Source organism: Aquarana catesbeiana, linkage group LG03 (genome assembly GCF_042186555.1).
Source record: "Aquarana catesbeiana isolate 2022-GZ linkage group LG03, ASM4218655v1, whole genome shotgun sequence".
In the NCBI taxonomy this organism is placed as follows: domain Eukaryota; kingdom Metazoa; phylum Chordata; class Amphibia; order Anura; family Ranidae; genus Aquarana; species Aquarana catesbeiana.
The window spans coordinates 78,813,174-78,835,785 of NC_133326.1; the positions used below are offsets into that span (position 1 = coordinate 78,813,174).

The following is a 22,612-nucleotide window of genomic DNA, read 5'->3' on the forward strand; positions in this document are numbered from 1 at the left end:
GATGCCAAGGCTTTTTTAAACGTTGTCAGGGTAGGAGGAGTAGCTGATATCCAGTGAGACATGATAGTTCTGCGAGCCACTAGAAGGCAGAGGTGAGCCCAATGTGGAATAGTTTGTGAGACCCTCGTTGGCGATGCGGGTGCAGGGGGTATGCTGAACAGGCATAGTAGGCGGTCCTTTGTGCACTGAATTTTGTGGACCTCGTTGATGTAGGAGATCACCTTAGTCCAGTATGCATCGACCTTGTTACAGTCCCAGAGTCTGTGTAGTAGCGTGGGGTGAGGTAGTTTGCACCAGGGACATTGGGTTTGGGTGGGGTCCTTCTCATTGTAACGGAAAGGGAAATAAGCTCTGTGGATAATCTTAAATTGTGTTTCCCTCCAGGATTCAGAGGCAGTAAGGTTGCGGACTGTTTTGTACCCCTCAAGGATTTTTTCTGGCAGGGATTCGTCGTCTAATACATGTGACCATTTTTGAAAGGGTTTGAGGGCATATTTTCGTGTTTGATGTTGTATGAGATAGGAGTAAATGTTGGAGATGGAGTAGTTATTGGTTTTGATGAGAGTATCAATGCAGGATGTTTCAAGTGGGTTAGTGTTAGGACCAGAGCATGATTTGAGATAATTGATGAGTTGATGGTAAAAGAAAGCATGTGTTGGTGGTAGGGAATATTCCCGCATCAGGGTATGAAACGGTTTGAATTTGCCCGGCTTATTAAGATAAACAGAGGAGACATCTGTGAGGCCTTTAAGTTTCCAATGGCCAAAAGCTTTGTGGATGGTAGATGGAAGGAACATAGGGTTGCCTTGTATTTTGAGGTATTTGGAAATGTTGGATGGCACTTTGAGCAATTTTCTTACTTCCCTCCATGCAACGACCGTATCCTTAATTATTACACTTGTTTTGAGGTGGGGGGGTAATGTATTGGGATTAGAATGGAGGATGGCCGAGAGGGTATATGGGTGTACCATAGCCTTTTCTAAATGTATGTTAGAATATTTAGAACCACCAGTTAGCCAGTCTAAGCCCTGTCTGAGTAAACATGCCAGGTTGTAAAAACGCATATTGGGCAGTCCCGCCCCACCCTCGCCCTTTGGGAGACATAATTTCTGTAGCGCTATGCGAGGTTTTTTGTGAGACCATACAAAAACAGTTAGGGCCTTTTGGAGTTTTTGGATGTCTGAATGTTTAATTAGAAGAGGTATGGTCTGCATTGGGTAGAGCAGGCGCGCAAAGGACACCATTTTGAAAAGATGGCATCTCCCAAAGAGCGAGAGAGGCAGGGACCCCCAAGCCTCCAACTCCTTCACAATTTTCGTTATCAAAGGGGGGTAGTTCAAAGAATATAGAGAGGATGGTTCACGTCCTATTTTAATGCCCAGGTATGTAATATGTTGGTTGGCTATGGCCAGGGGGGATAGGTGTTTCCATTTACTGGAGAGATGGGGTTGTAATGGTAAGATCTCACTCTTATCGAAATTAATTCTGAATCCCGAGCAAAGTCTGAAGTCTGAAAAAAGTCGTTTGAGTCTGTCAAAGTCTGTTATAGGGTCGGTGGAAAATAGCAGTATGTCGTCTGCAAATAGTGCTGAACGAAGAGTGTGGTTCTCCAGAGTGATGCCACTGATTCCATCAGCTGAGTTTAATATTCTGGACAGGGGTTCGATTGCTAGATTGAACAGGAGTGGAGACAGGGGGCACCCCTGTCTCGTTCCTTTTGTTAGTGGAATCGTGTCCGAAATAAAATCGGGGGTGACAAGACGTGCGGTAGGGGCTGCATACATTTGTGACAGAAATCGCATAATCGGTCCTGAGAATCCAAATTGTCTCATCACTCTAAAGAGCCAAGAGAAACTGATGTTGTCAAAGGCCTTTTCCGCGTCTAATGACATGATGGCAATGTCTTGGTTAGGGTGAGTTTTGGCGTATTCTAGAGCCATTAATACTTTTCGAATGTTTAAGGTGGCCGATCTGCCCGGAACAAAGCCAGATTGAGCTGGGTGTAATAGGGATGTCAGTAGAGGAGCTAGCCGTGAAGCAATTATTTTGGATAGGATTTTGACATCAACATTTATTAATGATATCGGCCGGTATGAGCCTGGCAGTAGGGGGTCTTTTCCTTTCTTAGAGATTAATTTGATGTGGGCCTGTGTTCCCGTAGGAAGATAGGGCCCTCCGTCCCACATAGCTGCGTAAACATGTTTTAAAGTAGCAGGGATGAATTCTTTGGTCATTTTATAGAATTCAGCAGTGTATCCGTCGGGTCCCGGGGCTTTGGCCGAGGCCATGTTTTTGATCGTGGATAGAATATCGTCAATGGTGATGGGGGCGTTGATCGACTCTAATTGTGTGTGGTGGAGTTTGGGTAAACGTATTTTGTCGAGCAGTAAGTCGGTGGTAGTTAAGTCAGTCGGGTCAGCTTTGTATAAATTGGTATAGTATTCTACGAGTAGGTTGCTAATTTCAGCTGGGGAGGTGATCATAGAGCCTGTCTTAGCTCTAAGAGCTGAGATACGGGTGGGACGTCTGGGGCCTGAGCACATTTTGGCCAGTAGTCTACCAGCCTTGTTTCCAAATCTATGAAAATGTAACTGAGAGTATGATGTTTTGGCCGCTTCATGCTGTTCTGCCCATAGGTCAAAGGTGGATTTGGCCTGTCTCCATTTTTGTATGTTTTCTATGGTGCGGTTTATTGTGAGCTGCTCATGAGCCAGGCGTAGAGTTTCGCTTGATTTACTATACTGTTGTTTGACTTTTTTTTTAAACTGGGTCGTGTATGAGATTATTTTACCTCTTAAGAAGGCCTTGCCTGCTTCCCAGAATAGGTTAGGATCTGTAATGTGGGCTCTATTAGTAGAGATGTATTCCTCCCAGGCGCAGTATAGTGTATGTTGAAAGTCCTCATTATCAGCTAAATAGGAGGGGAAGCGCCAAGTAGGGGAGGGAGATGAGCGAGCTGTTTGGGTGAGATGAATCACGATTGGGCTGTGGTCTGAAATCACTGCCTCTTGTATGTCTGGTGTACTAGTTATAGAGCTTAGGGCTGGGGAGGCAAAAAAATAATCTATACGTGAAAACGTATTATGAGGGGGTGAAAAGAAGGAGTATTCCCGTTCCGTCGGGTGCATTAAGCGCCAGACATCCACAAATTGCATGGAGGCGACGGCTTGTGATAATAGGGTGGATGCAGATGATGAGGGGGTATGGGTGTGTGTTCTATGTGAAGGGGGGCCTGTGCGATCAGCTAGGGGAGACATGACTGAGTTAAAGTCCCCGCCCAAGAGGTGTAGCGTCTCTGGTGTAGTTAGCACCCATTTCACTAAATCCTGGAAGAAGGAGGTGTCAGGAGAATTGGGAGCATATATGTTAGTAAGTGCTATGTGTTTGCCATCTATAGTCAGATGTAGCGTCATTTTTCTTCCCTCCGAATCAACCTTAACTTCTCTGACTGTGTGTTGAAGATTTTTATGTAGAAGGATAACAACACCTGCCTTACGACCCACTGCTGGGGAGCCATAGACAGAGCCCACCCACAATCTGCGAAGACGTTGCATATCGTCTGCAGCCAGATGCGTCTCCTGAAGTAGAGCCACATCTGCCCGGAGACGCCGCAGGTGTCTGAGGATGGACATACGTTTGTTAGGGGAGCGCAGTCCCTTGACATTCCACGAGACAAACTTTAGGTGACTCCCAAGTGCAGACTGTGACATATTTGGTGTTTGAAAGTGGTTTGGTTCAGGAGTTTGCATAGAAACCCCTGAATGAATGTGTTATCTACCTCTTGGGAGCCGCCAAAGCGCCTCAGAACCCCTGAAGACACAAGAACTAGGATGGCAAACATGAACTTAAACTTTTCTAAGCAACAATAAATTATAAACATTAATAAGGCAGTATATCGTATAAGGAAATACATAACTTGAGTCGTGGACTTCTCTTTTTTCCACATGAGGTCTCACCTATCTCGTTAGCGTAGCTCCCATTGATTGCCAGCTCCTCACTTAGGGGCAGGGTGGTAGCAACAGGGGGTGGGGATAGGGAAGGTAGGGGAAAGGAAGGGGAAGTAGGGAGGGGGGGTGCAGGAAAGAAGGGGAGGGTGGTTTGGGGGGGATCCCCTGAGGAGGTAGTGCATGTTTAAATTAATCAATGGTGAGGTACGCTGAACACAGAGGAGAGCCCCCTCTTAAAATTAGGCTTTAAGTATACCAGAAAATAGAAAATACCAGTAAACATAACATTGCAAGTGTCCTTGAAAAGGAAGGTTTCCCAGGTAGTGAGGGACTATAGCTGTTGTTAAATAACATGACTATAACATTATAACTGTAGAATTCTTAACTGCGTAGCTTCCAGCTACAGGTTAGAAGGGGTAGTGTTCTATAACGGGCATGTAAGGCAGTTTATAGAGACATCACAAGTATCCTCATCTTAATAACAAAACAAAAAAAAGATGGATTGATACTACCCGTCCTGAGATGGCGATGTGGAAAAGGGGTGATATTGTGGAGTCTTCCGTCAGTTCCTTCAACGGTTCCCAGAGCGAATTTCTTGGTTGGTGAAGCGGCTGCGTTTATATGGAGGTTTAGTCGGGCTTCGGGGGTGCTTAGGGGGATCATATGCACGCTGTGAGGATGATGATGGTGATCCCTCCGCCGCGGCACTGTGTTCCATTTCGGAGCTTCTGTTGGTTAGGTAGGTCTCCGCCTCTTCAGGTGTACGAAAGGTGAGTTGCTCCCCTTCAGGCGTTTGAACGCGGAGGACAGCTGGATATGCTAGGGAGAATCGGATCTGATTGTGGTGCAGAGTGGAGCATACCGAGGAGAATGTTTTGCGTTGTTTCATTACCTCTATGGAATAGTCCGCGAAAAGTAGCAGTTTCGCGCCATCTACCACCAGTGAGCGTGTGCGACGAAATTTTTGCATTATGGCGTTTTTGTCGGCGTAGTTTAAGTACTTCACTATCACATGTCGAGGTTTAGCGCGTGTGTCAGAGTATTGACCCATGCGGTGTGCTCGTTCAACCGTGCACGGTATGCGGAGGCCAAGTTGCTCTGGGATGGTTTTCGCACAGATATTTGTAAGGTGGGAGGCTGGGATCGACTCTGGTAAGCCAATGATACGCAGATTGTTTCTTCTTGAGCGATTTTCCAAATCGTCCAGTTTGTCCCATATGTCTCTCTGTGAAGCATTAATGCGTGCAAGTGCTGCAGATGAGGCAGTGCAATCATCTTCTAATATTGAAATCCTTTCCTCCGCCTGGGTGATGCGCTGGGCCTGAGCCTGGATTTCTATATGTAGCTGTTCCAGCCCTCTGTGTACCGCGGCGTCCACAGTGGCTGTAAGAGATGGCCCCAGTAGTTGAACTACAGCCTGGGCAATGTTGGCAGGGGATGTGGGGTCGGTGTCTGTCACAGCTGGGGCAGGGGGAGGTTGTGGCTGCTGCTGAGGCCGCTCTGTTAAATCCGGAGCGGCCGCCATCTTGGCTGTTTCGGCCGCGGTGTCTCCCGCCGGCGGAGCTGTGAAGGGGGGCGATGACAGCGCCCGAGCGTATGATCGCTCCACGAAGCGGTCCATGCCTGCCAGGGATGGAGCGGAGGCTGTGGGGGGTTTCCCCGGTGCTGTGGCTGGCTTAAATGCCGGTTTTGTGAGGAGCTGTGCGGGAGCTGGAGCTGCTCACCTCCTCCTCATGTGGCGCCGGAACCGGAAGTCTAGTTATCTTTTAATACAGGTAGTATGACCCAATCAGATGACCCAGGAGCCGGAAGGCAGAGTGCCCGGTGTTTACCCATCACTTACAATATAAAACAATGAGAAAATACGAGCACATCCTGAAGGCTTGCTGGAGTGCAAACAACTATTAAATCTGTTTGTATACATTGCAGCATTTCAGCCAGTTCATTCGAATTCTAAGAACTGAATGAAGTATGCATGAAAAAAAAAAAAAAAAAAAAAAAAGTAAAAACGCTCTATATGCAGGAAGATTGTACTCACTGTAGGGAGAAGATATTATAATAAAGAGGGTGAGGCTGTAATAAACCTGCTGCAGGGACTCCATGTAACCTCTTCATTACTGCAGATTAGGTGGGGCTAATACACAGCAACTAGGATAACCCAGCCAGTTCCAGAAGCCGGAGAGTCAGAGACCACGGCTGGTCAGATCTTACTTCCAGCAGCGTCATATGAACACGGCGGAGGAGGAGGATCTCATCACTAACCACTACTGACCCCCCCCCCATCTAATGTCATACATCATCAGTACACCATTCATGTCCCCGGCATAGAGAATGCATCAGTATGATAACATGTAATGCCCACCCCAGCCATGTGCTCACCCCATTCATATTACTATGCCCCATTCCTTATACATGTGTCTGGTGTACCTCTAGGGGCTCCATGGTTTATACAAGGAGATTAACATAAAATGTGACCCCAGATTGTTAGATTCCCCCACAAAGAAGTGGTCCCCCCATCCCCTAAAAAAAGTAATTATCCAGAATGTCAGAGGAAGGTGGGCCCTTAGGAGCAGAAAGGGCCCATATAAACAGGGTGTAAGAGATTCCAAATTGTCAGACTTCTCTAACATCTAACCAATGTAGCAGGTAGACATACAGTGTATAGGGGGCCTCAAAGAGGTGCAAGGGAGTCCATATTGGCCAATGGGCATTACAAGAGAGGAAGGTGGACCCCTGAGAGTAGAGGGAGCTGAGGCCCCATCATAGGAGTACAGAGAATCCTAGAACAGCAGATGCCCCCTCCCTCTAAAAAGACAATGAACCATGGGGACAGAGGTACAGGGGTGTAGATGGGCCCCCCGGGATCAGAGCCGTGTGGGGCCCCTGTGCAGGGGGTGTAGATGGGCCCCCCGGGATCAGAGCCGTGTGGGGCCCCTGTGCAGGGGGTGTAGATGGGCCCCTGGGATCAGGAGTGGTGCGGGGCCCCTGTGCAGGGGGTGTAGATGGGCCCCTGGGATCAGGAGTGGTGCGGGGCCCCTGTGCAGGGGGTGTAGATGGGCCCCTGGGATCAGGAGTGGTGCGGGGCCCCTGTGCAGGGGGTGTAGATGGGCCCCTGGGATCAGGAGTGGTGCGGGGCCCCTGTGCAGGGGGTGTAGATGGGCCCCTGGGATCAGGAGTGGTGCGGGGCCCCTGTGCAGGGGGTGTAGATGGGCCCCTGGGATCAGGAGTGGTGCGGGGCCCCTGTGCAGGGGGTGTAGATGGGCCCCTGGGATCAGGAGTGGTGCGGGGCCCCTGTGCAGGGGGTGTAGATGGGCCCCTGGGATCAGGAGTGGTGCGGGGCCCCTGTGCAGGGGGTGTAGATGGGCCCCTGGGATCAGGAGTGGTGCGGGGCCCCTGTGCAGGGGGTGTAGATGGGCCCCTGGGATCAGGAGTGGTGCGGGGCCCCTGTGCAGGGGGTGTAGATGGGCCCCTGGGATCAGGAGTGGTGCGGGGCCCCTGTGCAGGGGGTGTAGATGGGCCCCTGGGATCAGGAGTGGTGCGGGGCCCCTGTAGAGAGGTGTAGATGGGCCCCTGGGATCAGGAGTGGTGCGGGGCCCCTGTAGAGAGGTGTAGATGGGCCCCTGGGATCAGGAGTGGTGCGGGGCCCCTGTAGAGAGGTGTAGATGGGCCCCTGGGATCAGGAGTGGTGCGGGGCCCCTGTAGAGAGGTGTAGATGGGCCCCTGGGATCAGGAGTGGTGCGGGGCCCCTGTAGAGAGGTGTAGATGGGCCCCTGGGATCAGGAGTGGTGCGGGGCCCCTGTAGAGAGGTGTAGATGGGCCCCTGGGATCAGGAGTGGTGCGGGGCCCCTGTAGAGAGGTGTAGATGGGCCCCTGGGATCAGGAGTGGTGCGGGGCCCCTGTAGAGAGGTGTAGATGGGCCCCTGGGATCAGGAGTGGTGCGGGGCCCCTGTAGAGAGGTGTAGATGGGCCCCTGGGATCAGGAGTGGTGCGGGGCCCCTGTAGAGAGGTGTAGATGGGCCCCTGGGATCAGGAGTGGTGCGGGGCCCCTGTAGAGAGGTGTAGATGGGCCCCTGGGATCAGGAGTGGTGCGGGGCCCCTGTAGAGAGGTGTAGATGGGCCCCTGGGATCAGGAGTGGTGCGGGGCCCCTGTAGAGAGGTGTAGATGGGCCCCTGGGATCAGGAGTGGTGCGGGGCCCCTGTAGAGAGGTGTAGATGGGCCCCTGGGATCAGGAGTGGTGCGGGGCCCCTGTAGAGAGGTGTAGATGGGCCCCTGGGATCAGGAGTGGTGCGGGGCCCCTGTAGAGAGGTGTAGATGGGCCCCTGGGATCAGGAGTGGTGCGGGGCCCCTGTAGAGAGGTGTAGATGGGCCCCTGGGATCAGGAGTGGTGCGGGGCCCCTGTAGAGAGGTGTAGATGGGCCCCTGGGATCAGGAGTGGTGCGGGGCCCCTGTAGAGAGGTGTAGATGGGCCCCTGGGATCAGGAGTGGTGCGGGGCCCCTGTAGAGAGGTGTAGATGGGCCCCTGGGATCAGGAGTGGTGCGGGGCCCCTGTAGAGAGGTGTAGATGGGCCCCTGGGATCAGGAGTGGTGCGGGGCCCCTGTAGAGAGGTGTAGATGGGCCCCTGGGATCAGGAGTGGTGCGGGGCCCCTGTAGAGAGGTGTAGATGGGCCCCTGGGATCAGGAGTGGTGCGGGGCCCCTGTAGAGAGGTGTAGATGGGCCCCTGGGATCAGGAGTGGTGCGGGGCCCCTGTAGAGAGGTGTAGATGGGCCCCTGGGATCAGGAGTGGTGCGGGGCCCCTGTAGAGAGGTGTAGATGGGCCCCTGGGATCAGGAGTGGTGCGGGGCCCCTGTAGAGAGGTGTAGATGGGCCCCTGGGATCAGGAGTGGTGCGGGGCCCCTGTAGAGAGGTGTAGATGGGCCCCTGGGATCAGGAGTGGTGCGGGGCCCCTGTAGAGAGGTGTAGATGGGCCCCTGGGATCAGGAGTGGTGCGGGGCCCCTGTAGAGAGGTGTAGATGGGCCCCTGGGATCAGGAGTGGTGCGGGGCCCCTGTAGAGAGGTGTAGATGGGCCCCTGGGATCAGGAGTGGTGCGGGGCCCCTGTAGAGAGGTGTAGATGGGCCCCTGGGATCAGGAGTGGTGCGGGGCCCCTGTAGAGAGGTGTAGATGGGCCCCTGGGATCAGGAGTGGTGCGGGGCCCCTGTAGAGAGGTGTAGATGGGCCCCTGGGATCAGGAGTGGTGCGGGGCCCCTGTAGAGAGGTGTAGATGGGCCCCTGGGATCAGGAGTGGTGCGGGGCCCCTGTAGAGAGGTGTAGATGGGCCCCTGGGATCAGGAGTGGTGCGGGGCCCCTGTAGAGAGGTGTAGATGGGCCCCTGGGATCAGGAGTGGTGCGGGGCCCCTGTAGAGAGGTGTAGATGGGCCCCTGGGATCAGGAGTGGTGCGGGGCCCCTGTAGAGAGGTGTAGATGGGCCCCTGGGATCAGGAGTGGTGCGGGGCCCCTGTAGAGAGGTGTAGATGGGCCCCTGGGATCAGGAGTGGTGCGGGGCCCCTGTAGAGAGGTGTAGATGGGCCCCTGGGATCAGGAGTGGTGCGGGGCCCCTGTAGAGAGGTGTAGATGGGCCCCTGGGATCAGGAGTGGTGCGGGGCCCCTGTAGAGAGGTGTAGATGGGCCCCTGGGATCAGGAGTGGTGCGGGGCCCCTGTAGAGAGGTGTAGATGGGCCCCTGGGATCAGGAGTGGTGCGGGGCCCCTGTAGAGAGGTGTAGATGGGCCCCTGGGATCAGGAGTGGTGCGGGGCCCCTGTAGAGAGGTGTAGATGGGCCCCTGGGATCAGGAGTGGTGCGGGGCCCCTGTAGAGAGGTGTAGATGGGCCCCTGGGATCAGGAGTGGTGCGGGGCCCCTGTAGAGAGGTGTAGATGGGCCCCTGGGATCAGGAGTGGTGCGGGGCCCCTGTAGAGAGGTGTAGATGGGCCCCTGGGATCAGGAGTGGTGCGGGGCCCCTGTAGAGAGGTGTAGATGGGCCCCTGGGATCAGGAGTGGTGCGGGGCCCCTGTAGAGAGGTGTAGATGGGCCCCTGGGATCAGGAGTGGTGCGGGGCCCCTGTAGAGAGGTGTAGATGGGCCCCTGGGATCAGGAGTGGTGCGGGGCCCCTGTAGAGAGGTGTAGATGGGCCCCTGGGATCAGGAGTGGTGCGGGGCCCCTGTAGAGAGGTGTAGATGGGCCCCTGGGATCAGGAGTGGTGCGGGGCCCCTGTAGAGAGGTGTAGATGGGCCCCTGGGATCAGGAGTGGTGCGGGGCCCCTGTAGAGAGGTGTAGATGGGCCCCTGGGATCAGGAGTGGTGCGGGGCCCCTGTAGAGAGGTGTAGATGGGCCCCTGGGATCAGGAGTGGTGCGGGGCCCCTGTAGAGAGGTGTAGATGGGCCCCTGGGATCAGGAGTGGTGCGGGGCCCCTGTAGAGAGGTGTAGATGGGCCCCTGGGATCAGGAGTGGTGCGGGGCCCCTGTAGAGAGGTGTAGATGGGCCCCTGGGATCAGGAGTGGTGCGGGGCCCCTGTAGAGAGGTGTAGATGGGCCCCTGGGATCAGGAGTGGTGCGGGGCCCCTGTAGAGAGGTGTAGATGGGCCCCTGGGATCAGGAGTGGTGCGGGGCCCCTGTAGAGAGGTGTAGATGGGCCCCTGGGATCAGGAGTGGTGCGGGGCCCCTGTAGAGAGGTGTAGATGGGCCCCTGGGATCAGGAGTGGTGCGGGGCCCCTGTAGAGAGGTGTAGATGGGCCCCTGGGATCAGGAGTGGTGCGGGGCCCCTGTAGAGAGGTGTAGATGGGCCCCTGGGATCAGGAGTGGTGCGGGGCCCCTGTAGAGAGGTGTAGATGGGCCCCTGGGATCAGGAGTGGTGCGGGGCCCCTGTAGAGAGGTGTAGATGGGCCCCTGGGATCAGGAGTGGTGCGGGGCCCCTGTAGAGAGGTGTAGATGGGCCCCTGGGATCAGGAGTGGTGCGGGGCCCCTGTAGAGAGGTGTAGATGGGCCCCTGGGATCAGGAGTGGTGCGGGGCCCCTGTAGAGAGGTGTAGATGGGCCCCTGGGATCAGGAGTGGTGCGGGGCCCCTGTAGAGAGGTGTAGATGGGCCCCTGGGATCAGGAGTGGTGCGGGGCCCCTGTAGAGAGGTGTAGATGGGCCCCTGGGATCAGGAGTGGTGCGGGGCCCCTGTAGAGAGGTGTAGATGGGCCCCTGGGATCAGGAGTGGTGCGGGGCCCCTGTAGAGAGGTGTAGATGGGCCCCTGGGATCAGGAGTGGTGCGGGGCCCCTGTAGAGAGGTGTAGATGGGCCCCTGGGATCAGGAGTGGTGCGGGGCCCCTGTAGAGAGGTGTAGATGGGCCCCTGGGATCAGGAGTGGTGCGGGGCCCCTGTAGAGAGGTGTAGATGGGCCCCTGGGATCAGGAGTGGTGCGGGGCCCCTGTAGAGAGGTGTAGATGGGCCCCTGGGATCAGGAGTGGTGCGGGGCCCCTGTAGAGAGGTGTAGATGGGCCCCTGGGATCAGGAGTGGTGCGGGGCCCCTGTAGAGAGGTGTAGATGGGCCCCTGGGATCAGGAGTGGTGCGGGGCCCCTGTAGAGAGGTGTAGATGGGCCCCTGGGATCAGGAGTGGTGTGGGGCCCCTGTAGAGAGGTGTAGATGGGCCCCTGGGATCAGGAGTGGTGTGGGGCCCCTGTAGAGAGGTGTAGATGGGCCCCTGGGATCAGGAGTGGTGTGGGGCCCCTGTAGAGAGGTGTAGATGGGCCCCTGGGATCAGGAGTGGTGCGGGGCCCCTGTAGAGAGGTGTAGATGGGCCCCTGGGATCAGGAGTGGTGCGGGGCCCCTGTAGAGGGGTGTAGATGGGCCCCTGGGATCAGGAGTGGTGCGGGGCCCCTGTAGAGGGGTGTAGATGGGCCCCTGGGATCAGGAGTGGTGCGGGGCCCCTGTAGAGGGGTGTAGATGGGCCCCTGGGATCAGAGTGGTGTGGGGCCCCTGTAGAGAGGTGTAGATGGGCCCCCTGGGATCAGAGTGGTGTGGGGCCCCTGTAGAGAGGTGTAGATGGGCCCCCTGGGATCAGAGTGGTGTGGGGCCCCTGTAGAGAGGTGTAGATGGGCCCCTGGGATCAGAGTGGTGTGGGGCCCCTGTAGAGAGGTGTAGATGGGCCCCTGGGATCAGAGTGGTGTGGGGCCCCTGTAGAGAGGTGTAGATGGGCCCCTGGGATCAGGAGTGGTGCGGGGCCCCTGTAGAGGGGTATAGATGGCCCCTCTGGTAGTATAGGGTATCTCTCCTCGTAGTGGGGCGGGCTGGGAGCCGGGCACACAGTACTGGGGCCCCACATGGGCAGTCGCCGGCACACAGCACGCTCTGACTCATCCTCTCCTCTCATTACACAGCCGCCCTCCCCCCTCGGCCGGCACTCTGCCCGCCATCACCTCACCTTCTGCTCGTCAGTAATGCCCTCCTCCGGCGTCTTGCTCTCCAGGTTCTCGGCGGACATGGTGGAGAGAATACGGCGGCCTCACAGCACTGTCTGCCCCCAATCTACCTCCAGACTCCTCCTACACCAAGATGGCCACCACACCGGCTACGTCACCCGGACCTTTACGTCCGGACGGCGGGGAATCCTCTTCAAGCGTGCGACACCGGGTGACGTCACCCGCCGCAAAGCTTCATGGGAGTTGTAGTCTTCTTCTACCTGCCCGTCTCCTATAGCGGGGATGGGTGGAGGTGTGATTACAGGCTGAGTTATAGTGAAGCATACAGAGATGACAGGAGGGGAGGTGTAGGCTGCATTCGGGATGTATTGTGGGAAAAAAAATACAATTTTTTTACAGGATTAGTTCACCTTTACCAAAATCTGCCTATGCATGGAAGAGATGTAGGTGGATGGAGACAAACTGTGCAGCTCTGACCACAGATGAATATTGCCCTTGCTATAGATGTAAGCCATTTCCATACCTCATAAAGCCTGACTGCACAACTCCCAGGACGTTGCTAAGAGATTCTCAGCTGTTCACCATCACAGTGCTGAGTCAGAGAAAGAGCTCACTGCTGTGATGGCGAAGGTGAACAGTAACTAGGAGTCCCCTAGCAACACCCTCATCCTGGGAGTTTTTCAGTCAGGCTTTATGAGTTACGTAAATGGCCTACACATATAGCAAGGGCATGCAGCTTTGGTCCTTATCTACAGACGACCCCTATCAGCATAGGCAGCTGTTAGGTAAAGATGAACCAACCCTTGAAAATCTGGGAGCAGGCAGGGTTATTACTGCAGAAGAGATATGCAATGTCCCTTGTACAATAAAATAAACCTACCATCCATTCACAGCCTTCTTTGTAAATTACAACAGATTGAGCTGCACAAGAACATCTTGGCCAATGAAGACTGCCACAGGGCGGCATATGGAAGAATGCCGCTGAGAAATGTTGGGGAGAGTTATGCATCGTGGACTTTAACTCCACTTTAAGAGGACATGTCACTATACCTGGGAAATGTAAACATATCATAATTCCTGAGGATGGGGGGGCGCAGAGGGTTGTGGGCAAAATGGTGAATGTGGCCATTTTGTGTTTAAAAGTGGGCAAATGTGAGGTTAAACAATAGGACCGGAGTCTGCAGTAAAATAAAAAGCAATATAAAAAAACAGTATTGTTTTATAAACTACGTAAACTGTTTATAGGCTTTAGGCTAAACTCATCCCATCTTTTCCTAATATCGCTACAGCCATCCTCTCTGACCCAATACCTTCAGACCCAGCCTCTCTTACCCCAATACCTTCAGACCCAGCCTCTCTTACCCCAATACATCCAGACCCAGCCTGTCTTACCACAATACCTGCAGACCCAGCCTCAATTACCTTAATACCTCCAGACTCAGCCTCTCTTACCCCTATACATCCAGACCCAGCCCGTCTTACCACAATACCTTCAGACCCAGCCTCTCTTACCCCAATACCTTCAGACCCAGCCTCTCTTACCCCAATACATCCAGACCCAGCCTGTCTTACCACAATACCTGCAGACCCAGCCTCAATTACCTTAATACCTCCAGACTCAGCCTCTCTTACCCCTATAAATCCAGACCCAGCCCGTCTTACCACAATACCTTCAGACCCAGCCTCATTTACCTTAATACCTCCAGACCCAGCCTCTCTTACCCCAATAAATCCAGACCCAGCCCGTCTTACCACAATACCTTCAGACCCAGCCTCTATTACCTTAATACCTCCAGACCCAGCCTCTCTTACCCAATACCTCCAGACCCATCCTCTTTTATAACAACGTGTGCCTTGTTATATTAAAACCTCTAGACTCATCCTCTCTTAACCTAATACCTCTAGACTATGCTTCCTTAGCCCAATACTTCTAGATTCACCCTCTCTTACCTAATACCTCTAACCCATCTTCTCTTACACCAATATCTCTAACACCATCCTCTTTTACCCCATTACCTCTAGACCTATCATCTATTACACCAATACCTCTAGACCCATCTTCTCTTATACCAAAAACTCTAGACCTGTCCTTTCCTATCCTAATACCACTAGAGCCATCCTCTCTTACCCCAATACCTCTTGACCCATCCTAACTTACTCAAATACCTCCAGACCCATCATCTCTTACACTGATACCTCTAGACCCATCTTCTCTTACACAAATATTTCAAGACCCTTCTTCTCGTACACTAATGCCTTCAGACCCATCTTCTTTTACACCAATACCTTTAGACCTATGCTCTCTTATAGAATACCGCTAGACCCATAATCTCTTACCCCAATAGCTCTATTCCATCCTCTCTTACACCTAATACCTATAGACCATCTTCTCTTACCACAATACCTTCAGACCCGTCATCTCTTACACCAATACCTCTAGACCCATCCTCTTTTACACCAATACCTTCAGACCCATCATCTCTTACACCAATACCTCTAGATCCATCCTCTTCTACACCAATACTTCTAGATCCATCCACTCCTACACCAATACCTCTAGATCCATCCTCTCTTACATCGATACCTATAAACCCATCTTCTCTTACACCAAAACCTCTAGACCCATCATCTCTTACACCAACAGCACTAAGACTTACTCTGTTCTTGTCTAAATGGACACAAATTTTTCCTCTAGTATTTCATGCCACCCTCCTCTTACACCTGGCAGCAAAGGTGCAGTTTGGGGTATTCCTTATCCTCCCCTCCTGGATGCAGCTTTTGGGTGCAGATTCTCAGGGGGCTTTGGGCCAGAAGCAACTGGAAGCTCTGTGGGAATCTGAGAGGCTTGTCCTGAAGGATCTGCTTGATGTGCCCCTCTGGGAGGTCCAGAAGATCAGCAGACAATCCTCTCTCAAGCCAAACACAGTGTGATAACAGCAAGATGAAGCTGCGGTGGGGAGGTCACCAATAACGCCAGCATTAGACCAAAGCACCTGGTGATGATCCTTTCCATTGCAGTGACAGCGTTGTGGAGTGCCCATTTACTCACCATGCCCAGATGAAGGAGCAGGCCCCTTTAACTCCTTTTCTCACAACTCTCTGGTTCCTGGACGTGCCCAGAGAAGATATGTTTCTCTGCTCCCCTTCCTCAGGAATTCACAAAGGCCATACGTGAGGTAGCTGGGCAAGTAATCTGCAGTCATGTGAGAGGCACTCCACTGTCAGCACTGTAATGCGGGTAGCCAGGCTGAAGCCAAATAGCACACAGCTTCTCCAGAAGACCAAGCTACTGTGGGGAGACCTTCCCTCATTGCTACTACAGTACTCCAGTTCAAGTGTGGTGTCCCCATGTCCTCAGGTCCCTCCAGCAGTATATCTGTGTTACCAGAGCTATCATGGATTTCACTTTGAGAGATGCTGTTCAAGAGGATAGTTGCAAAAAGCTCTTTGTGTTCTGAACTGTTTTTCTGAAGTTGTGATTCTCAACTAGACTCTCTGTTGTTATAGAGTCCTATATAGTCTATGCTATAAAGCCACATTATCCTGATGGTGAGACAGAGACATTGCTCTGAAGAGTTTAAACTGTTCAGGAGACACAACAAAAAAATGGGGTAAAATTTCTCTAACGTAAGGGAAAATTTCCTCTTAGGGCTCCTTCATGCATGCAGCAAACATAGCTGCTCTGGTAAAAAAGCAATCTGTGGTGGATTGCTTTCAGAGGCCATTGGACAGGTGGTGAGTGCATGCAGCTGAAGCGGGGCCCTGTTCAAGTGAATGGGTCACCACCAGCCAAAAGCAGCACGCTGTCTAATTTCTGTAGTGGCCAGGAAGCAAGGCACTGCATGCACAGCGTGTGTACAGCCCTGAGAGGCTGCATGCCCTTCCTCAGGTGTGGTTGGAGGTAATAAAACCACAGCTCAACTGCCTAATTCTACCACTCCCCAGCAGCTCGTGTGAACGAGTCCTTAGCTAGTTGTTACTTAAACAGTTACCCTCAGAATGCCCCTCTGTTTCTGTTTTGGTGACAACTGTAATTTCAGATTTGCCATTTTTATCTATTTTGGTGACAATGCCCCAGAACAAACAGAAAATGTGAATTTCTGCAGTGGGTTCACAGGCAGGATAAAAAAAATATGTCAGGAGCTCTAACCCCTTTCTTCTATAACCAAAACTAACAAACTTTTGGCATTAAATATGGTTTATCTAATGCAGAGATAGGCAACCTGGGGCCCTCCAGCTGTTGCATAACTATAAGTCCCATCATGCCACTGGGAGTAATTGTAACTGCTAGCCTTGCAATGCCTCATGGGAAATGTAGTTCCACAATAGCTGAAGGGCCCCAGGTTGCCTAGCCCTGATCTAGTGTATGCTAGCTCTTATGTATTAATTTATACATTCTACAGGCAAATTGTTTGCATACAGACCTCTGAACGTGCCACATAGAACAGTATTGTCCAAACTGCCGCTTGTGGGTCAGATGTGACTCTTTGCTGATCTTTATCTGGCCCTTGGAGCACTATTCCTAACATTGACATCAACAATGAGGTACCATTTCTTCCACTGACACTAACGATGGAGCACTATACCTTCCACCGACACCAAAGGGGCACTATCCCATCCACTGACACCAACTAAAGGGCTCTATCCCATCCACTGACACAAAGGGGCATTATCCCATCTACTGACACCAACTAAGGGGCACTATCCCTTCCACTGACACCAATGATGGGGCACTATTTCTTCCACTGACACCAATGACAGGGCACTATCCCTTCCACTGACATCAACAATGAGCCACTATCCCTTCCATTGAGATCAACAATGGTACACTATTCCTTCCACTGACAACAACGATGGAGCACTATCCCTTCAAATTACACCAACAATGGGGCAGTATCCCTTCCACTGACACCATTGCTGTAGCACTGTTCCTCCCATGGATACAAATGATGGAACATTAATCCTCCCGCTGATATAAATGATGAAACACTATTTCTTCCAAGGACACCAACAATGGGGCACTATCCCTTCCACTGACATCAGCGATGGGACACTATTACCTCCACTGACACCAAGCATGGGACACTATTACCTCCACTGACACCAACAATGGGACACTATTACCTCCACTGACTCCAACCATAGGACACTATTACCTTCACTGACTCCAACCATAGGACACTATTACCTTCACTGACACCAACGATGAGGCACTATTTCTCTCACTGACACCAACAATGGTGCACTATCCCTTCCACCGACACCAATGATGGGGCACTATTACCTCCACTGACATCAACGATGGGGCACAGATCCTTCCACTTGCATTCAACTATGTAATTATTCTATATAACTGATCACCAAGCCTGTGGCATTGTTTACTCACACTGGCCACAGTCTTGCCCCCTTATATTCTGAAGTACAGTAAACTGGCCCTTTGAGTAGAAAGTTTGAAGACCCCTGACATAGAACATGGAATCTGCTGTAAAGATGCACTATGACATGGTTATAAACCTATGTTTGAAACTTCTCAGTAATGTTTACTGTAGCTTATTTAACAGATGTGTCATTTAAACATCCCCACTCATACATACCTACATTTCAACGCAAATTTCAAACACAATTAAAAAGCAGGGAAGTGCCAAAATATATTGTTAATAACGTTTCCATCAAAAACATTGCATTGTTTATTTTCAAACAGTCTGCACCAGAGGCATAACTAGAACCTTCAGAGCCCATAAAGGGCCTCCCCACAGTGCTGGAACACCAGGGTCTGGTCGTAAGTGCGACTTTTACGACTCTGAGGCTGGGTTCACACTATTGCAAATTGGATGTGGGTTCCCCACATCCAATTCGCAATAGCAGGAGATTTTGACCGACTCTTTATGGAGCTGGTTCACATATCTCCACTGTGGCTCCGGTGCAAATTTGCACAGGAGCCCTGTGCGTCTTTTGGTCCCTTTCAGGTCTAAATTCAGCCAAAAATTTGGGCACCGGACCCCTGCTGTGAGCCACATGCGAAGATAGTGTGAACCCAGCCTCATAGTTAGTTGTAAACCTACAAACACATATACAGCTGCTGTCACTAAAACCAAATAAGGTGCTCAGAATAAAATAAAATAAAATTTGTAACCGTGCTATACCTCTAATAACAAAATACCAACATGTATTACTCAATCTAAAAATTAAAATATCTAACAATAACTGTGCCAAATACATAAAGGCGAGTAATTCATGTGTGAAATAAATAGTGTATAAAAATTCACCAATTCAAAATCAAGTTAATCAAAAATAAAATTAAAGTTCATCCAAAAAGTGCCAAGCTGGGTTCACACTATTGCGAATTGAATGTGGGTTTCCCTACATCCAATTTGCATGTCTCCGGAGTGGCACCAGAGCAAATTGCATAGGAGTCCTGTGCGTCTTCTGGTCGGTTTTAGGTCCAAATTCAGGCAAAAATTTAGACTGAAATCGGATCTGAAATGGTGAGCGGGGACGCACCGAACCCCTGCTATGAGCCGCTCCGTGCTTCAATGTGACCCCAGCCTCAAGTTCATCCGTATAGTAAAGGTTTATATAAAGTGTCTTCAGTCCACCAAATGAAGTGCTGTGGTGCTCTTGTGCAAAAAAACATGTATCATCTTCTCAGTGCTTTATCTACACCAAGTGCCCACCACCTTAAAAACTGTCTACTTACCTGCAAATAAATCCAATCTAAACAAATAAATAAATAATGGCACAAAATATGCAGCTGGACTAATTCAGTCCGAGTTCAGACTCCCCAGTATTCCAACAAGGTCACACCATCGGATTTTACAAACCTCCTTCTCCAGCGCACAAAGGGTTATTCATCTCCAGCCCATCAGGGATAAAGTCAGCACACTCTCATCTCCCATGAACGGTCATAAGTGAGGAACAGAGAAGTGCCAATAGTGTAAAATCCTAACGTTTTAGTATGCACATAACATGGAGCACACTTACATTTAGCAGCGTCCACTAAATACTAGGTAGTCATAGTTCTGTCAGCACCAGCTGCGAACCCAGGTTACGAGCGGACAGGCTGTGCAGGATGATGTCACTCCAAGGAAGCCCGACCCTATGCGTTTCAACATGATGTTGTCATCAGAAGCTTCAATTTCATGTACATTGCTGTGTTTTTTGTTTTTTTTTTAACTGTTGAGGCATGGAAGGTTTTGAAAGAATTTACCAGGCCCTAGTCTCACTGAGGTTGGGAGTGGAGTAATATGGCGCACTCTGGATATGATAGCTTGTAATTAATAAATAGGTATGGAATAGATTAAATTGGGCAGTAGGACAAGTCCGTATAAATCAATGAGTCCATGTAAGGAAAACAATGTGCTGTCCTTAGAAGGCTGCCAGCTCAAAAGTTAGAAGAAACTCTGGAACATAGAAAAGACAAAGAACAGTGCCTTCTAAGTGTAGCAAGTTAGGTCATTTAATAGTAAAAATTGAACATGGAAACACTCACAAATGAGCGATATATTCAGGCATGGTATGAAATGTGTTCATCCGCTCTGTCTCCGGGCGATGCCTTGCATCACTGGCTGTGGTGGAGGTCCGTGATCTGGTCGTCCTTCGGCCGCACTGTTGGCTCACATCACTTCCGGGTAGATGGAGCGATGATCGACGGTCAGACGGTCAGACCAGCCAAGCCTGAAGAAGGAGCACGCATGCTCTGAACGCGAGCACCGCCTGCCGACCTTGTACCCGGAAGTGACGTCGTCACCGTGCACCGTCGATCATTTGTAAGTGTTTCCATGTTCAATTTCTACTATTAAATTACCTAACTTGCTACACTTATGCCCCGTACACACGGTCGGATTTTCCGATGGACAATGTCCGATCGGAGCGTGTTGTCGGAAATTCCGACCGTGTGTGGGCGCCATCGGACATTTTCCATCGGATTTTCCGACACACAAAGTTGGACAGCAGGAGATAAAATTTTCCGACAACAAAATCCGATCGCGTCAATTCCGACCGTGTGTGGCCTGTTCCGACGCACAAAGTGCCACGCATGCTCAGAAGAAATTCCGACACGGGACAGCTCGTTCTGGTAAACTTAGCGTTCGTAATGGATAAAGCACTTTCGTCACGCTGCAATGTTCAAAATGGTTTAATACAGCGCACTCTCTTCTTCTTTATAATGTGACAAGAATTAAGTCGTTTTGATGCTCATATTCACACACACATTTTTTTTTTTTTTGTGTTTTTTTACTTTAATGTAGAATCTTTTTTTGTGTTTCTCTTTTTATTTTTTTTTTTTTGGTGATTTTGATTTGTACTCCCGAAAATGTTTGTGTGTTTTTTGTGACAAGTTCCCACAACACCATTGATATGTTGTTCTATTTAATCTGTAGGAGGAGATTGTTTGGTGTTGTTGTCCCTTGTTAATTTCACATTGTACTTTAGAAATGTACCTGAATCCTCACCAACAAACTGTCCTTTTTGGATGAAAACACACACAGGAGAGTAGAATTTACCGAAAAATATTTTATTAAGGGGTCACAACTATAAACAAAGAGGGAGGCAACGCTGGAGAAACTGCAGAAGTGGGTGAAGCCTTGGACCCCCGGGGCAGACATCAATTATTTAAAAGCAAAATTGGTGGCCTGAGGAGTCCTTATCTAAGGGAGGGCAGTCTGGTCCAGAAGTCCCAGAGATCCGGAAAGCAGCAGATGACATCTGTGTCCCCAGGCTGTGGTCATACAAGAGACTGCAGCTTTTGTCAGACCAGACTGAACCCAGGGCCATCACTCTTTGGTCTTCCTTCCACGCTTCCTTACAGGCTTTGGCTGTGGTGGTGGAGTTGTGGCAGCAGGAGGAGGAGGAGGAGGATCGTCCCTCTCCATGACATCCGTCTTGTGTGTCAGTTCCCCACTCTCCCCCTTACGTAGGACTTTATAAATCAGGTCCTCAGAAATCTTGCGTTGGCCCTCCTGCATGCCCTGCAATTTGGTGGCAGCCATGCAGGCAAAGGCCTCTTCAGGACTGGGGAAGGCTCTGAGGGACGCCGAAGCCTCCTGGATCAGCCTGTACGCTGAATCCTGCACAGGACTGGGAGTGGCCTTCCTGGCCCTTTTATATGGCAGGCGGAGGGGAGGGACCTGAGACTCAGTCAGGCTGCGACTGGTCCCTGGCTTCTCTTGGCTGACACTTAGCCCCGCCTCCTCCTGGCTGCCACTAATCCCCGCCTCCTCCTGGCTGACACTAATAATCCCCGCCTCCTCCTGGCTGCCACATTCCACAGCCTCCTCCTGGCTGAGGTCTTCCTGTGTATGAAAAAGGGACATAGTTTTAGTATTGTTTTCATCAATCACACACAATTTTCACCTCCTGACTGCTGCAAATTCAATGTTAACAAATATAACAGACTATCCTTCTGAGCCCAGCATTTTGCATTCTTGTCCCAATTTTGGGTGCCCACTACTGTCTATTGATATGTAAAACACTTTTTTCAAGCAGCAATTAGTGTTCAATAATAACATCTAGTAAACATCATTTATTTATTGACCAGAAATCTGTAGAAGAATGCTATACCTGACTCCAGCTGGGCTCCTCCATTTCTTCCTGGCTGGAAGGCCCAGGTTGGACATCGGAAGCCTCAGCTGGGGTGGAAGGAAGCGTGGAAGGAAGAGTGGAGAGGGATTCCCTGACTTCAGTGTGGTCTGACAGAAATCGCAGTCTCTCATAGTACCACAGCCTGGGGACATAAACGTCATCTGCTGCAGCTCCGGATCTCTGGGAATCTGTGACCTTCTTGCGCTCCCTAAGATAAGTGCTCCTCAGGCCACCAATTTTAGCTTTCAAATAAGGGATGGTTGCTGTGGGGACCACCGGCTTCACCAACTCCAGCAGTTTCTCCAGCGCTGCCTGCCTCTTCTGTTTGTGATTATAGTGGGGGTGTCTGACCTGCCACAGACAGGGCAGCTCTCTGTACTTGTCAATAAACAGGGGCAGGAAATTGTGGTCGTTGAACCCATCCATTTTCTCTGCAAGACACAACACAAGACAAACCCTAATGTCAGGCCAAACTCCCCTAATCTTGTTACAATATAGGCTTCCATTTCGAAGCAGTATAGGCCCAAGTTTAGATCCTACCTTCGTTAGCACGATCGGCGTCTCCGATGCTCCTTCCTCCGCTCACAGATCGTACGTAAGACGCGCGCGTTACGATTTATACACACTGCGCATGCGTATAACTCCGCC

General features: G+C 51.2%; 1 protein-coding gene across 1 annotated transcript in view; it reads right to left on the bottom strand.

Annotated features, from left to right (window-relative positions):
• The window catches only part of ARPP19 (cAMP regulated phosphoprotein 19), a 54,236-nt gene extending 41,677 nt beyond the window's left edge, over positions 1–12,559 (bottom strand). Inside the window, exon 1 of the mRNA XM_073618742.1 lies at positions 12,388–12,559. Within this exon, the coding sequence (XP_073474843.1) occupies positions 12,388–12,447 (60 nt within the window). The 5' untranslated portion in view covers positions 12,448–12,559. The remainder of the gene's footprint in view (positions 1–12,387) is intronic.
• Positions 12,560–22,612: the final 10,053 nt, after the last annotated feature.